Raw genomic sequence first — 17,969 nt, 5'->3', positions numbered from 1 at the left:
TTAATAGTAGGAGACCTCAATATACCACTTTCAATAATAGGTAGAACATCTAGACAGAAGATCAATAAGGAAATAGAAGACTTGAGTGATAACATAAACTAACTAGACCTAACAGACATATATAGATCATTTCACCCAGTAGCACCACAATATACATTCTTCTGTTGTATACCTGGATCATTCTTTAACACAGACCACATGTTGGGCCACAAAACAAGTCTCAGTAGATTTTAAAATATTGGTCCTACCACAATATAATAAAGCTAGAAATCAATAGCAGGGGGAGAACTGGAAATTTTACAAATATGTGGAAATTAAACAGCACATTCTTAAACAACCCATGCTAAAGAAGAAATCAGAAAGGAAATTAAGAAATAACTAGGCAAATGAAAACAAAAACACAACATACCAAAAGTTATGGGTTGCAGTAAAGGCAGTGCTGAGAGAGAAATGTATGTCTAAATGCTAACATTATAAAAAGAAGAAAGATCTCAAATTAGAGACCTAACCTCACAAATGGAGAATCTAGAAAAAGAAAAGCAAAATGAACTCAAAGTGAGCAGAAGGAAGGAACTGGCAAAATTAAAATGGAGATAAATGAAATAGAGAATAAAAAAAAATAATAATCAACAAAACTAAAATTTAGCTCTTTGAAAAGATCAATACAACTGACAAACCTTTAGTTGAACTGACAAAAAAAGAGAGAGGATGCAAATAACTTAAGTAAGAAATGAAGGGATTTCATTACTGACCCCTAAGAAATAAAAAGGATTATAAAAGGATGCTGTGCCCGAGTCTATGATAACAAATTAGTTAACTTAGATGCAGTGGACAAATTCCTAGAAACACAAACTACTAACATGGACTCAAGAAGAAATAGGAGATCTCAACAGATAAATAACACATAAAAAGATTGAATCAGTAATCCAAAACCTCCCAGTTACAAAACAAAGCCTTAGACAAGATGGCTTCACTGATGAAATTTACCAAAAAAAATTGAAGAGGAGAAAATCCTCCCTAACTCAATTTATGAGACGAATGTCAGATAAAGATAGGACAAGAAAAGAAAAGTATAGACCAATATCTGTATGAATATAGATGCAGAAATCCACAACAAATTACAACCAAACCACATCTAACAGCACTTTAAGAGAATTATATACCATGAACAAGTGGGTGTCCCTGGTATGCACAGGTGGTTCAACATAAAATCAATTAATGCAGTTTACCACCTTAATAGAATAGAGGAAAGAAAAACAACAAATGTTCATCTCAGTGCAGAAAAAGGCATTTGAGGACTTCCGGAGAAGATGGCGGCTTAGTAAGACATGCGGATCTTAGTTCCTCCTCCACAACAGCTACTAGGGGAGTAGAAACGATACAGAACAGCTCTCAGAGCCACGACAGAGATCAAAAAAACAGCGTACCCCATCCTGGAATGGCTGACTGGCTGAGAGAACCCGCTCCGGTGAGATCGCTGAGGGGCGCGAGCTTCACCCGGCGGGGCGGCAAGCGGCCGGAGTTCCTCCCTTCACCCTTCCCGGGCCGGCTGGGAGAATTGGACAGGCGGTCCCCTCAAGCCGCAGCAGCTGGCGCCCACACCACGCGCGGCCCCCCAGACTAACTGAGAGAATTGGATCAGAAATCCCCAGGCCGCGGAGAACGGTGACGGGGGGGGCCCCTACCAAACACGTGACTCCCCGGTCTGGCTGGGAACAGTGCACTCTCCCGGGCAGGCCGCGGCGTCTGGCGCCCTCCCGCCATGCTTGGCGCCCCGGGCCGACTAGGAAATTCGGACGGGCGCTCTCCCCGGCTGCGGCGGCCGGCGACCCTCCCGGCGTTCGGACCCCCGGGCCGGCTGGCACTCTTCCAAGCCGCTTCGGCTGACAAACCTCCCTGACGGCGAGAGTTTTCCAAAGTTAAAGGACCCACAGCACCTTTTACTGGTGGGACCCGCAGACAAACGTGTGCCACGAGCGCCACCTGCTGGGCAGGATAAGAAAAACAGATCCCAGAGATTTCACAGAAAAATCTTCCAAATTGTTGGGTCCAGAACCCAGGGAAATCTGACTAAATGCGCAGACTCTAGCAGAAGATAACGGATCACGCTCAAAAAATTGAAAATATGGCCCAATCAAAGGAACAAACCAATAGTTCAAATGAGATACAGGAGCTGAGACAACTAATGCTGAATATATGAACAGAAATGGAAAACCTCTTCAAAAATGAAATCGATAAATTGAGGGAGGACATGAAGAAGACATGGGCTAAACAAAAAGCAGAAATAGAAAAACTGAAAAAACAAATCACAGAACTTATGGAAGTGAAGGATAAAGTAGAAAAGATGGAAAAAACAATAGATACCTACAATGATAGATTTAAAGAGACAGAAGATAGAATTAGTGATTTGGAGGATGGCACATCTGAATTCCAAAAAGAAACAGAAACTATCGGGAAAAGAATGGGAAAATTTGAACAGGGTATCAGGGAACTCAAGGACAATATGAAGCGCGCAAATATACGTGTTGTGGGTGTCCCAGAAGGAGAAGAGAAGGGAAAAGGAGGAGAAAAACTAATGGAAGAAATTATCACTGAAAACTTCCCAACTCTTATGAAAGACCTAAAATTACAGATCCAAGAAGTGCAGCGCACCCCAAAGAGATTAGACCCAAATAGGCGTTCTCCAAGACACTTACTAGTTAGAATGTCAGAGGTCAAAGAGAAAGAGAGGATCTTGAAAGCAGCAAGAGAAAAACAATCCATCACATACAAGGGAAACCCAATAAGACTATGTGTAGATTTCTCAGCAGAAACCATGGAGGCTAGAAGACAGTGGGATGCTATATTTAATTTACTAAAAGAGAAAAACTACCAACCAACACTCCTATATCCAGCAAAATTGTCCTTCAAAAATGAGGGAGAAATTAAAACATTCTCAGACAAAAAGTCACTGAGAGAATTTGTGACCAAGAGACCAGCTCTGCAAGAAATACTAAAGGGAGCACTAGAGTCAGATACGAAAAGAGAGAAGAGAGAGGTATGGAGAAGAGTGTAGAAAGAAGGAAAGTCAGATATTATCTATATAATACAAAAGGCAAAATGTTAGAGGAAAATATTATCCAAACAGTAATAACACTAAATGTTAATGGATTGAATTCCCCAATCAAAAGACATAGATTGGCAGAATGGATTAAAAAACAGGATCCTTCTATATGCTGTCTACAGGAAACACATCTTAGACCCAAAGATAAACATAGGTTGAAAGTGAAAGGTTGGGAAAAGATATTTCATGCAAATAACAACCAGAAAAGAGCAGGAGTAGCTATACTAATATCCAACAAATTAGACTTCAAATGTAAAACAGTTAAAAGAGACAAAGAAGGACACTATCTACTAATAAAAGGAACAATTAAAGAAGAAGACATAACAATCATAAATATTTACGCACCGAACCAGAATGCCCCAAAATACGTAAGGAATACACTGCAAACACTGAAAAGGGAAATAGACACATATACCATAATAGTTGGAGACTTCAATTCCCCACTCTCATCAATGGACAGAACATCTAGACAGAGAATCAATAGAGAAATAGAGAATCTGAATATTACTATAAATGGGCTAGACTTAACAGATATTTATAGGACATTACATCCCACAACAGCAGGATACACCTTTTTTCTCAAGTGCTCATGGATCATTCTCAAAGATAGACCATATGCTGGGTCACAAAGCAAGTCTTAACAAATTTAAAAAGATTGAAATCCTACACAACACTTTCTCGGATCATAAAGGAATGAAGTTGGAAATCAATAATAGGCAGAGTGCCAGAAAATCCAAATACATGGAGGCTCAACAACACACTCTTAAACAACGAGTGGGTCAAAGAAGAAATTGCAAGAGAAATTAGTAAATACCTTGAGGCGAATGAAAATGAAAACACAACATATCAAAACTTATGGGACGCAGCAAAGGCAGTGCTAAGAGGGAAATTTATTGCCCTAAATGCCTATATCAGAAAAGAAGAAAAGGCAAAACTGCAGGAATTAACTGTCCACTTGGAAGAACTGGAGAAGGAACAGCAAACTAATCCCAAAGCAAGCAAAAGGAAAGAAATAACAAAGATCAGAGCAGAAATAAATGAAATTGAAAACAACAGAGAAAATCAATAAGACCAGAAGTTGGTTCTATGAGAAAATCAATAAGATTGATGGGCCCTTATCAAGATTGAGAAAAAGAAGAAGAGAGAGGATGCAAATAAATAAGATCAGAAATGGAAGAGGAGACATAACTACTGACCTCACAGAAATAAATGAGGTAATAACCGGATACTCTGAACAACTTTACACTAATAAATACAACAATTTAGATGAAATGGACAGGTTCCTGGAAAGACATGAACAACCAACTTTGACTCAAGAAGAAATAGATGACCTCAACAAACCAATCACAAGTAAAGAAATTGAATTAGTCATTCAAAAGCTTCCTAAAAAGAAAAGTCCATCCAGCGGGCCTGCGTCTCCCGGCTCCGAGGACTCCGCATCCTTGCAGGTTTGCGCTGACTCTTCAGAAAGCGGTTGGGTGCCTGAGGATTACTTAGGAAGCTCTACTGCCGCCCGCTTTTGTGCCCTAATCAGCTGTAGTCTCCTGACTGGACAGAGCAAAAAAGAGAACAATGCAGAAGGAGCCCAGTCCACTAGTGCCTTTACATTGGTTTGGTTTTGGCTATGCAGCACTGGTTGCTTCTGGTGGGATCATTGGCTATATAAAAGCAGGTAGCGTCCCATCCCTGGCTGCTGGGCTTTTCTTTGGGAGTTTAGCAGGCGTGGGTGCTTATCAGCTGTCTCAGGATCCAAGAAACATTTGGGTTTTCCTAGCTACCTCTGGAACTTTGGCTGGCATTATGGGAATGAGATTCTACCACTCTGGAAAATTTATGCCTGCCGGCTTAATTGCAGGTGCCAGTTTGCTGATGGTCGCCAAACTTGGAATTAGTATGTTCAATAGACCCCATCAATCATAGTCATGTCTCATCTTGGACTCATAATGAAGAATTAAACATCTCCAGACTACCAGTATTTTTAATGTATTTAGAGAAATAAGTGCAGCATTTTTACACATTCTGACATTTTACTAAAAACAAAACAAAAAATTGACCCTGAACTTTATGGAGAAAAAATAATCAATCATCATCATTACAGTCCTACAGAGATGACAATATATATTAACGCAAGAGATTATTATTATTATTATATCCTCGTACAATTTGATTCTTGTATATTGATGTTAGCTCTTTCTGTAACTATGGGTAAAATCTCCTTGGGGTGAAATGTTAGGAGTCAGTATTGGGGACTTGCATACCCTATGCCTCACTCAGATGAAGAGTGAAAAAAAATCTCTTATGAGATTTAGGATATCTGTTTTGCAAAGACTTAGAGCAAAGACCTTCATATGTTAAATGAAATATCAATGAAAATAAAATTTTACTTTTATGAGTAAAAAAAAAAAAAAAAAGAAAAGTCCAGGACCAGACGGCTTCACATGTGAATTCTACCAAACATTCCAGAAAGAATTAGTACCATACACAACACTTTCTCGGATCATAAAGGAATGAAGTTGGAAATCAATAATAGGCAGAGTGCCAGAAAATCCAAATACGTGGAGGCTCAACAACACACTCTTAAACAACGAGTGGGTCAAAGAAGAAATTCAAAAAAATAGAAGTGGAGGGAAAACTACCTAATTCATTCTATGAAGCCAACATCACTCTCATACCAAAACCAGGCAAAGATATTACAAAAAAAGAAAGCTATAGACCAATCTCTCTAATGAATATAGATGCAAAAATCCTCAATAAAATTCTAGCAAATCGTATCCAACAACACATTAAAAGAATTATACATCATGACCAAGTAGGATTCATCCCAGGTATGCAAGGATGGTTCAACATAAGAAAATCAATTAATGTAATACACCATATCAACAAATCAAAGCAGAAAAATCACATGATCATCTCAATTGATGCAGAGAAGGCATTTGACAAGATTCAACATCCTTTCCTGTTGAAAACACTTCAAAAGATAGGAATACAAGGGAACTTCCTTAAAATGATAGAGGGAATATATGAAAAACCCACAGCTAATATCATCCTCAATGGGGAAAAATTGAAAACTTTCCCCCTAAGGTCAGGAACAAGACAAGGATGTCCACTATCACCACTATTATTCAACACTGTGTTGGAGGTTCTAGCCAGAGCAATTAGACAAGAAAAAGAAATACAAGGCATCAAAATTGGAAAGGAAGAAGTAAAACTATCACTGTTTTCAGACGATATGATACTATACGTCGAAAACCCGGAAAAATCCACAACAAAACTACTAGAGCTAATAAATGAGTACAGCAAAGTAGCAGGTTACAAAATCAACATTCAAAAATCTGTAGCATTTCTATACACTAGTAATGAACAAGCTGAGGGGGAAATCAAGAAACGAATCCCATTTACAATTGCAACTAAAAGAATAAAATACCTAGGAATAAATTTAACTAAAGAGACAAAAAACCTATATAAAGAAAACTACAAAAAACTGCTAAAAGAAATCACAGAAGACCTAAATAGATGGAAGGGCATACCGTGTTCATGGATTGGAAGACTAAATATAGTTAAGATGTCAATCCTACCTAAATTGATTTACAGATTCAATGCAATACCAATCAAAATCTCAACAACTTATTTTTCAGAAATAGAAAAACCAATAAGCAAATTTATCTGGAAGGGCAGGGTGCCCCGAATTGCTAAAAACATCTTGAGGGAAAAAACGAAGCTGGAGGTCTTGCACTGCCTGACTTTAAGGCATATTATGAAGCCACAGTGGTCAAAACAGCATGGTATTGGCATAAAGATAGATATATCGACCAATGGAATCGAATAGAGTGCTCAGATATAGACCCTCTCATCTATGGACATTTGATCTTTGATAAGGCAGTCAAGCCAACTCACCTGGGACAGAACAGTCTCTTCAATAAATGGTGCCTAGAGAACTGGATATCCATATGCAAAAGAATGAAAGAAGACCCATCTCTCACACCCTATACAAAAGTTAACTCAAAATGGATTAAAGATCTAAACATTAGGTCTAAGACCATAAAACGGTTAGAGGAAAATGTTGGGAGATATCTTATGAAACTTACGATTGGAGGCGGTTTTATGGACCTTAAACCTAAAGCAAGAGCACTGAAGAAGGAAATAAATTAATGGGAGCTCCTCAAAATTAAACACTTTTGTGCATCAAAGAACTTCATCAAGAAAGTAGAAAGACAGCCTACACAATGGGAGACAATATTTGGAAATGACATATCAGATAAAGTTCTAGTATCCAGAATTTATAAAGAGATTGTTCAACTCAACAACAAAAAGACAGCCAACCCAATTACAAAATGGGAGAAAGACTTGAACAGACACCTCTCAGAAGAGGAAATACAAATGGCCAAAAGGCACATGAAGAGATGCTCAATGTCCCTGGCCATTAGAGAAATGCAAATCAAAACCACAATGAGATATCATCTCACACCCACCAGAATGGCCATTATCAACAAAACAGAAAATGACAAGTGCTGGAGAGGATGCGGAGAAAGAGGCACAGTTATCCACTGTTGGTGGGAATGTCAAAGGGTGCAACCACTGTGGAAGGCAGTTTGGCGGTTCCTCAAAAAGCTGAATATAGAATTGCCATACGACCCAGCAATACCATTGCTGGGAATCTACTCAAAGGACTTAAGGGCAAAGACACAAACGGACATTTGCACACCAATGTTTATATCAGCATTATTTACAATTGCAAAGAGATGGAAACAGCCAAAATGTCCATCAACAGACGAGTGGCTAAACAAACTGTGGTATATACATACGATGGAATATTATGCAGCTTTAAGACAGGATAAACTTATGAAGCATGTAATAACATGGATGGACCTAGAGAACATTATGCTGAGTGAGTCTAGCCAAAAACTAAAAGACAAATACTGTATGGTCCCACTGATGTGAACCGACATTCAAGAATAAACTTGGAATATGTCATTGGTAACAGAGTCCAGCAGGAGTTAGAAACAGGGTAAGATAATGGGTAATTGGAGCTGAAGGGATACAGACTGTGCAGCAGGACTAGATACAAAAACTCTAAAATGAACAACACAATAATACCTAATTGTAAAGTAATCATGTTAAAACACTGAATGAAGCTGCATTTGAGCTATAGGTTTTTTTTGTTGTTGTTGTTTTGTTTTGTTTTTTGTTTGTTTTTGTCTCTCTGGTTGGTTTTTTTTGTTTGTTTTTACTATTATTATTACTTTTATTTTTTTTCTCTATATTAACATTTTATATCTTTTTCTGTTGTGTTGCTAGTTCTTCTAAACCGATGCAAATGTACTAAGAAACGATGATCATGCATCTATGTGATGATGTTAAGAATTACTGATTGCATATGTAGAATGGTATGATTTCTAAATGTTGGGTTAATTTCTTTTTTTTCTTTTTTCTGTTAATTAATAAAAAAAATAATAAAGTAAATAAAAAATAAATTAAAAGAAAAAAGGCATTTGACAATATCCAGCACCCCTCCTTGATAAAAAGTCAGGAAACTAGGGATAGGAAGGAACTTCTGCAACATGATGAAGGGAACATATAAAAAACCCAAAGTTATTATTATGCTCAATAATAAAAGACTAAAAGCTTTTCTTTTAAGATCAGGAACAGGAGAAGGATGCCCATGGTCACCACTGTTATTCAATATTTACTGGAAGTTCTAGTCAGAGCAGTTATACATGAAACAGAAGTAAAAGAAATGCAAACTGGAAAGGGAGAAGTAAAACTTTTCCTATTCAGAGATGACATAATCCTACATTGGAAAATCCTGAAAAATCAGCAACAAAACTACTAGAGCTAAAAAATCAGCAAAAGGGCAGGGTACAAGGTTAATATGCAAAAATCAGTATTTCTATATACTATAAGTGAACAATCTGAAGAGGAGATCAAGGAAAATATTCCATTTACAATAGCAAATAACAGAATCTTATTTCTAAGAATAAGTGTAACCAAGTATATAAAGGGCTTGTATATGGAAATCAACAAAACATTGCTAAAAGAATTCAGCGAAGACCTAAGTAAATGGAAGGGTTCATGGATTGGAAATGGAAAGTTTCAAGTATTGTGAATATGCCAACTCTATCAAAAGCAATTTACAGATTCAATGCAGACCTGATAAAAATTCCAGTAGTCTTTTTTATGAAGTGTAAAAGCCAGCCATCAGATTTATGTGGAGTGGTAAGGATCCGTGAGTAGTCAAAATGATCTTGTAGAAGAAGAACAAAGTTGGAGGACCCACATTTCCCAATTTTGAAACTTCTTACAGAGCTGTAGTAATTAAAACAGCATGGTACTGGCATAAGGACAGACATAGAGTCTAATGGAATAGAAGGAGCATTCCGAAATAAATTCACACATCTATAGCTGATTGGTTTTTGGTGTCAAGAGAGACCAAAAATTCAATGGGAAAAGAATTATCTCTTCAACGAATGGTTGTGGGGAAACTGGATATTAACATGTAAAAGAATGAAATTGGACCCCTACCTTATATCATATACAAAAATTAACTCCAAATGAACTAAAGACCTAAATATAAGAACCAAAATTATACACCTCCTAAATGAAAACATAGGGAAGCATCTTAGGATCTTGTGTCAGGCAGTGGTTTCTTAGAATTTACACTGAAAAACATGAGCAACCAAAGAAGATAAATGGGACTTGATCAAAATTTAAAACTTGCACGTCTAAGGACTTCATCATGAAAGTGAGAAAGACCACCTACAGAATTGGAGGAAATATTTGGAAACCACATATGTAATGTGGTTTAATATCTAGATCATATAAAGAAATTCTGCAACTCACCAGCAAAAAGACAACCAATGACAAAATAGGCAAAAGTCTTGAATAAACATTTCTGCAATGAAGATATACAAATGGGCAAAAAACACATGAAAATATGTTCTACATGATTAGCCATTAGGGAAATGCACATCAAACTGCAATGAGATACCATTTTTACCCACTACAATGGCTACTATTTAAAAAAATAGGGAAAATAAGTGTTGGAAAGGATATGTAGAAACATTGTTCATTGTTGCGGGGATATAAGATGGTGCAGCTGCTGTAGAAAAAGTTTGGCTGTTCCTCAAAAAATTAAACATAGAACTACTATGTGACTAAACAACCCCACTTCTGGTTAAATATCAAAAGAATTGAAAACAGGACCTTGAACAGATATTTGCGTGCTGATGTTCATAATGACATTCTTCACAATTGTCAAAAGATAGAAGCAACCCAAGTGACCATCAATCAATAATGGATAAACAAAATGTGATACATATCCACAGTGGAATATTATTCAGCCATAAGAAAGAATAAAGTTCTAATACATGTAATAACATGGATGAACATTGAAGACTGTATGTTGAGTGAAATAAGCCAGACCCAAAGTAACCTATTTTGTGTGATCTCACTGATGTGATATAATTAGAATAAGTGAACTCATAGAGTCAGAAACTAGAAAACAGGTACCCAGTTCAAAGGGTGGGGTTAGGGAATGGGACTTAATGCTTATTGGATACAGAGTTTCTATTTAGAGTAATGGAAAAGTTTTGGTGATGGATGGTGGTGATGGTAGGACAACATTGTGAACAAAATTAATGGCCCTGAATTATATATTTGTATGTGGTTATAAGTGGCATTTGAGAATGTATATATGCTACAGGAATATACATTCTTAAATAACAGTTTTGTACAACACAAACAGTGAACCCCAGTGTAAACTATGGACCATTATTAATAGTATAATTATTTATAATGATTATAAATGTTTCATCAATTGTAGCAAAGGTTCCACACCAATGCATTAATAATAGGGGAAACTGCATTGTGAGGAGCAAATATGGGAACTTCATATTTTTCGTATCATTTTTCTCTAAACCTACAATTTCTCTATACAAAATCTTTAAATATTAACAATCTGGTATTCTTTCTTACTCTTTATTTTATCAGTACCTGATATTTAGTTCAAAGGGGGAATCCAAATTCTTCTAACCCTATAAAGTAGGTATCAGTTTGATCTTTTATCGTTCTGAGTTCTAGTATGTGAAGAATGACTGTGACCATCTGCTTTTGTCTTCTTGCTGTTTGAACTTAGAATTTCAATGCCTTTTAGAACCAATAGCTTCTAGTTGTATTAAGCAGTTGTAATCGTTAAATGCCTATTTGTCTAACCTACCATTCCTCATAATGTTAAACTAGAGACATTTTAACATTCCCCAAACATTTACTGAATACCGGCTCCGTGTTAGGCATAGCAAGAAATAAGAAGAGAAGTCAGATGTGGTCTTTAACCTTGAGACACTCACATTTTTCATCCCATGCCCTTGATCTCCTAAAATCCTCTACCTCAGAGATCTTCAGATTGCCAGAAGCCAATCATGGAGGAAGGCTGTACACCCACAGCCAGGTGATGAAGAAGGGGTAGCGGAAAAGCGTTTTTTTTCTGGAGAATATATGAATTCCAGTTAGACCTCTGTCGCAAGACTTACTTTGACACCGACCTTGTTTTATTTGTACTTAGTTAATATGGTTAACCGAGAAGGTAAGCAGGGATAGAGGAGGAACATTCTTCATGTCAAAGGATGGCAATTTCTCTAGAATCATAAGTTGTCAAAGCCAGTTGGGGGCAGGGGCAGACACAGGGGTGGGAGACAGACAGAGATCATGTGTTCTATCTTCTCATTTTACATGTAGGGAACTTGAGACCCAGAAGTAGAAGTGACTTGCTTTGATCACAAGAGGGTTAGTGGAAGTTTCCATGAAAGTTTGTGAAAGAAAACATGACAGGCAGCAAGACTTTCAAATATATTTGTCCCCTAAATGGGATTTAAATCTTTCCCTTTGATTAATAATCATCACTTTATTGTCTAGAATTTCCTGTGAATTAAAGATATACAACACCATATTTAAATATAACTAATCTACAGGAAGTTAACAAATCTGTGTTTGTTTTTAAAATGATTATTTTATTTTCTTGGTACTCTGCTTAGGTACTTGGTTATCTATCAACAAGACAAATGCATTTCTACATAATTTGGCTTTGCTTCCAGGGACAATATCTCATCTATTTTAATATCCTAGACTGTATAAGGCACATAATAGTCACTCAAATTTTTTTTTAGTTAATTTATACATTATGGAAATACAGTGTCCATCGTAGTCTTGACAGACCTGGTTGTGAGTCCCGGTTCTATCATTTGTAAACTTATGTGACCTTGGGCAAGTAATTTCATCTCTGAGACTTTTCTTATCTGTGAAGTATGATATTTGTACATATATAAGCACATACATCCATCAATCTTCTTTCTTTATCTGTTTATTTATCTATCTGTCTGTCATCTATCCCTATAAAATAATGCTTTGCAATGTCCTAACCCCCTAACATGCTGTCTGGTATACATACTGTTGGGGTTCTAATTTATTCTGTGGTAAGTTGCAGAGCTGCCATTAGGAATCAGCCGAATCACTAGAATCTAAGATTGTTAAAATCTGGTGATTATCTCTGAGAAATACCTTAAACTGAAAATAAATATGTCCATGTGATTTTTCCAACTCCATCATTTCTCTCTCCCCATTCATGTCCTAGCCCTACTGTCTTCTCCCCTTCTCTACTTTTGCTTCAAACAAACTAATGGAGCCATCTATAAAGCTCCAAAATATAACTGACCTTGTATACCTTTGTGTGAGTACGGAATTTGCGAAAGTGCATCCCAAAACCACCAGTGGTTTACTTTACAGTCTGTCCTGGCTAGACTGGCTGTTAGCTGTATAATTTGTCTACTTTTGTCTGGAGTCTTAGACTGTTCAGCTGCTTCAGGGCAAAATCTTTTGGGGTGTCATTAAATGGGATTGATAATTGGCTTCTGATGAATATTCATTGTGACTAATGACTTTGGGCAAATTTTACACATACTATCTTTCTATTCTCCCACTGAGTGAGATTTTGATAGATCATTTTCTTCAACTTGCACTTCAATTAAATATTCACAATACCCCTTTGTTGACTACATTTCAAAGTGTAAATTTTCATTACTTTTAAATTTTGTATTCTGTTATGGAACAGTCATAGGCATTTAGGACCCTTATTTTTAGAAATAGCATTTTAGAATTATTAATTTACAACACATAATGCATGATTTCTGGTTAAGCATAGGTATATCCTAAAACTTTTCTCATAATTCACTTAGCCACTAATCCTGAATAACGATGCATATGGTTTGTACCATTTACTATTTTGGAAAAGAGCCAAACAATTCCCTTTTTTGTTTGTTTGTTTGTTTTCTAAATCAAATGCATTTTATCCCAGTTGTAGAGATTTGGCTCTTAGAATCCTGTTAATAAAATTATCAAATACCTTAAAAAGCTTGATTTTTATAAGAAATAAGTAATTTAAGTATCGTGGCATTTAGTTTGGTAGGTTTTCTTTTGAGGTTAAGAGGAGATCAAAAAGCTCATTGTCCAAATGAATATGAAGTGAAGATCCTATCACGTGGAGTAAGAATTTGATCCAAACCAATTTAAGCCAGGAAGATGTAGGTAATCAATTTCTATCTTAATCAGAACAATTCTTTTGAATGACTTTTTCAAGCAGAATTACAAATAAATTCATGATGACAGGAATCATGAATTACATTTTGCATGGCACCATAGATTTTCTTCTCTTATTTTAATTTATTTATCATTTGCATGGGCAGGCACCATAGATTTTAAAGTGCTTTCATTTGTTTATATGATGTGTTGTAGAGTTATAGAGTAGGCATATCATTGCACGAATAGGTGAGTGAGTGAATGACTTGATTTTCTAAAATGGCATATTCGTGTATCTAAGCTTGCTGTTAGTTGCTTTGGAACTTGAGTCATATTCTCCATTCAGTGAGATTCATGAAAGTATTAGTTAAAAGCCCAGCCAAAACTATCATTATATTGTGAACATATTCTAAGTAGAAATTGTTGGGGGGCGGTTATTCAGGAAACATTGGCAATTACTAACATCTGTATTAATTGTTGTGCCACTGAGAACATAGAGATGAAAAGAGAAACAGGGTCTTTCTGCACCTTACATTGAGGGGACAAACCTGCTGGCAGTTATAGTCCTGTAGGCTAATGGAGACATACCCACAACCGAGCCATGCTAAGTTTCGCAGAGGAAGGTAGTGTTAGGCATAGACCACAGTGGGAAGGAGTTTGTCAGGGGCAAAAGTCTAGATCAGTTTAGGGGAGGGTGAAAAAAGAGACAGGAGGAAAAGGAGTACATAACTCTTCGTGTGCATATGGTTCATTCCTAAGGATGAACTTGGGGAAGGTGGTAGAGATGCTACTCGGCAGGCAGACAGGGAGTTGCTCATGGAGACATGCATGTTCCAGACATGTCAGGGTAGACTTCTGAATAGGGAGTAATGTGATCAGACCTGCACCTTAGAAAGAGTACCATGGCAGCTGGTTAGAGGATAGACAGAAAGGGCTGGGGCCCAAGGCCAGTGTAAACCTCCAGTCTGACTTCAGGAGTAAAGTTGATTCATTCTCCACTCACTCAACACCTGCAAGATTTTTCATCTGTTCTAACCTTGAAGGGATTGTTCATATGTCTATGACATCCTCCTTTATAGAGAAACTTACCAAAATGAATTGGGAAAGGATGGATTAAATCTAAAGCCTTAGCGGAATCGCTGAGAACAGCTCTTGAGTGAACTTGTTGGATCATCTTTTGTATATGGCATGTATGTACCTGATTTAACGGACAGGGTCTAGAGGGAAAAGGGGAGAAGAAAGTAGCGGTCCTGGCTTTAATACACAGCTCTCACAACTGTAAAACATCAGCAGAATATCCAATTTAAAACTGTTCATGTTACGCTAACCTCTGGGATTCTTTTAACTGGGCCTTGGCACGTCACTCTTTCACCACGTAAATGTCCTTCTGTCAGCAAAAGCCAGTTAACAGCTTCCAAAAGAAGCAAAGTCCTCATGGGAACAGACTTCCCAGAAACCAAAGAAACATTAAAGGAAAAAAGACAGAAAGAAACATGTGTTGTTGGCTTTTGTCACATCATAGCCATATCTCTAAAGATGTTGGTTTTCTTCCTTCTTTCACTATATTGAATTTTATAGCAATTTTATGCCATTATATTGTCATTGTTTCCTAAATTTTAAATTGTATCAAATTCTGATTGTATGATATAGCTTTCTTTTAAAAAAGGAAAGAGGGATACGAATTAGAGCATATGTCAAAGGATGGGGAAAGGAAGGACTAGTCTGGAAACAATGGTGGGGCAATTAACTATGTAGAAAAAATAAATTCTCACCTCAGTTCTTAAACATAATTTTATTCCAGATGGATTAAAGAGTTTAATGCTGGGGGGAAATTTAGAGGACTTTCTTAGTATAAAATAGTCAAGAAACCATGATGAAGGAAAAGATTTGTCTATGTATTAGTTAAACCTTCTCTTCACTTGAAAATTCATGGAAAATTAAATAAGGATAAATTACTTTCCAAATATTACAAGCATTAGTAGCCTTTACATATCGTCAGTGCTTGCTTATAAGTCAATTTCAAAAATACTAACACTCAGAAAAAATGATCTAAGAATATTAATAGATCATTCACCTAAGAAATATAGGCAAGAGACACAACAAAATGCTCAGCCTCAGTTGTGATCAAGGTAATAAAAATAAAAGTAAGACAGCTACAAGTCTAAAGCAACTAACTGGGCTATAATGCTTGATGCTGGTGACGGTAGGGAGGTCAGAATCTCAGTACACAGCCGGGGGATTAATACAGCTTCCATCCTTTATCTATTTATTATATTATTATTTATGATATTTATATTTTTATATTTAATAAGTACCTTAAAATATTTATAATCTTTGACTCTTAATTCTGTATCTAGGAACAAAGAAAAATCATTAACCTGATCTGATTATTGATAATTTAATGGTGAAAGAATGGGTTAAATATAATATGTGAAGTTCATGGAGTAGAGTATTATACAATCATTAAAAGATATCTTTTCTAAAGACTATTAGGTATGTGGGGAAATGTCATCCTGTAAAAAAAGCAAAAGAAAACTGTATTTACAGTAATGCAAATTTTATTAGAAAAGGAAACCTAAATATATATGTGACAATATCCCAAAATGTTAAGCCATATTCAGATAGTAGTGGCTCTTATTTCCTTTAATCCTTTTCTCCATTTTCTAACATTTCAACTGTAATTGGGTATTAGCTTTATAACCAGAAAAATATATATATATTTTTAAAAAGATGATTCTTATTAATTTGAATTAGTTTGATTTCATTTAGAAATTAAATTAAACTTAGAATTATTTATCCAGATTTTCAGTTTATCATTTTAAATATGCTGATAAATATGCATTTACTTTTATTGCTGAAATCCAAATGATATTATTTCCTTACTTTGATTTTTCAGTCTTGAGTTTCTGTCTTTCTGTTGCAGCTGACTGCCTGCATCCATGGGTCTGCTGCAATGCTCTACCCCATGTACTGGCAGCATGTGTACATCCCTGTCCTGCCTCCACATCTGCTGGAATACTGCTGGTAAGACTGCAGCTTTCCTTTTCCTTCTTCATGAACTGATCAGGGATTTTAGGTTTGGAAACTGTTCATACAGATGACTCTAAATTAAAAATCCTAACTTCAAAATGACATTTGGATTTTGGACAACCTGATTGCGTGATGCTTTTGTTTCCAAACCAACTTTCATATATGTCTTCATGAATTCCTAAGTATTCAAGAGAGTTGGTAATACTTTTCCCGTTTCTCAGTTTGGGGAAACCAAAGCACCAAGTAAGAAGTTGTGGATTTTTTTTTTCCTAAGACAAATTGGAAGCTAGTGACAAGAACAGTTGAGATCCCCAAGGTCCTTAGGCTTCAGACCTACCCTGGCACATTCTATAAGACTTGCTCTTCCTTTGTGTTTTGGAAGCACAGACAGACTTCTGAAGTTTTCTGGTGAGAATTTCTCTGTTCTGTGGAACATGTTGCAGTGAAAAGAAGGTAGATTTAGAGTCAGCTCTCCCACCTTCCAGCTATTTAACCTTTGGCAAGTCACTTGCTTAAGACTTTGTTTCCTCATCTGCAAAATGAAATTGTTCAATATAATGATGAAATAAGATAGTGAATGCAAGAACACTTTGTAGAAAAGCTACTTCTGGTAGGTGCTCAGTGAATGTTTCTGCTAAGATATCATCATCATCATCACTGTCTTCAGTAGATTACCAAAAAAAAAAAAAAAAAAAAAAAAAGACTGTGTGACTGATTTGGATCCTTTTTCCTTATGAATTCTCTTCTCCAGTGTGACTGATTTGGATCCTTTTTCCTTATGAATTCTCTTCTCCAGTGTTATGCATTTGAAGACACTATCTCCAAACAGCTCAAGTCAGAAGAAGTTGGTAAAGGATCACTATGCATAAGTAGAGAAAGGCAACAATTGCCTGCCAGAGATTGAGAGCTTTAGGAGAAGGGGATCCATTTGAAGAGTCACAGCCTTTTTGCTTAATAACAAATTTAAGACACTTACCATTAGTTCAGAGAGATTCATCCCAAGTCAGTCATAAGTTTTTCTGGAATCACTACCCCATTCACAGTCCTTTAACTGACAACTCCTTATAATGAATCCATCTTATTTCATTCACTATTTGGACCTGCTCTCTTCCCCAGTGAGTATTTGTAATCCCCAGGGAATAGCCTGGGCCCCCATCCTTGTATCATGGTCTCCAGTATCTCCCATTTGCTTGGAGACTATGGTACATTGAACCCTCTCCAACTGAGGCTGCTCCCTTTACTCAGAGGCTCTGAAGTGAAGGTTTTCATACCC

At 36.6% G+C, this 17,969-nt stretch overlaps 2 protein-coding genes across 14 annotated transcripts in view; both read left to right on the top strand.

Annotated features, from left to right (window-relative positions):
* Window positions 1-17,969, top strand: part of DENND1A (DENN domain containing 1A) — a 665,083-nt gene that overhangs the window by 398,942 nt on the left and 248,172 nt on the right. For all 13 annotated transcript variants that reach the window (XR_013169077.1, XM_077144393.1, XM_077144391.1 and 10 more), the window contains one exon: window positions 16,590-16,690. Coding sequence is in view for 12 of the 13 variants with exons in the window: in XM_077144393.1 (XP_077000508.1) it covers window positions 16,590-16,690 (101 nt within the window). In the remaining variant the exon portion in view is untranslated. The remainder of the gene's footprint in view (window positions 1-16,589; window positions 16,691-17,969) is intronic.
* Window positions 4,479-5,518, top strand: LOC143669739 (transmembrane protein 14C). The gene has a single exon (XM_077144342.1). The coding sequence runs from the start codon at window positions 4,676-4,678 to the stop codon at window positions 5,021-5,023; it is 348 nt and encodes a 115-aa protein (XP_077000457.1). The 5' UTR covers window positions 4,479-4,675; the 3' UTR covers window positions 5,024-5,518.

This window comes from Tamandua tetradactyla, chromosome 2 (genome assembly GCF_023851605.1).
Source record: "Tamandua tetradactyla isolate mTamTet1 chromosome 2, mTamTet1.pri, whole genome shotgun sequence".
Taxonomy (NCBI): Eukaryota; Metazoa; Chordata; class Mammalia; order Pilosa; family Myrmecophagidae; genus Tamandua; species Tamandua tetradactyla.
The sequence above is the reverse complement of the archived record's forward strand: the minus strand, read 5'-3'. Positions and strand labels throughout refer to the sequence as shown.

Excerpts from the sequence above, each read along its gene's own strand:
- LOC143669739 (XM_077144342.1), top strand. The coding sequence starts at position 4,676 with ATGCAGAAGGAGCCCAGTCCACTAGTGCCTTTACATTGGTTTGGTTTT.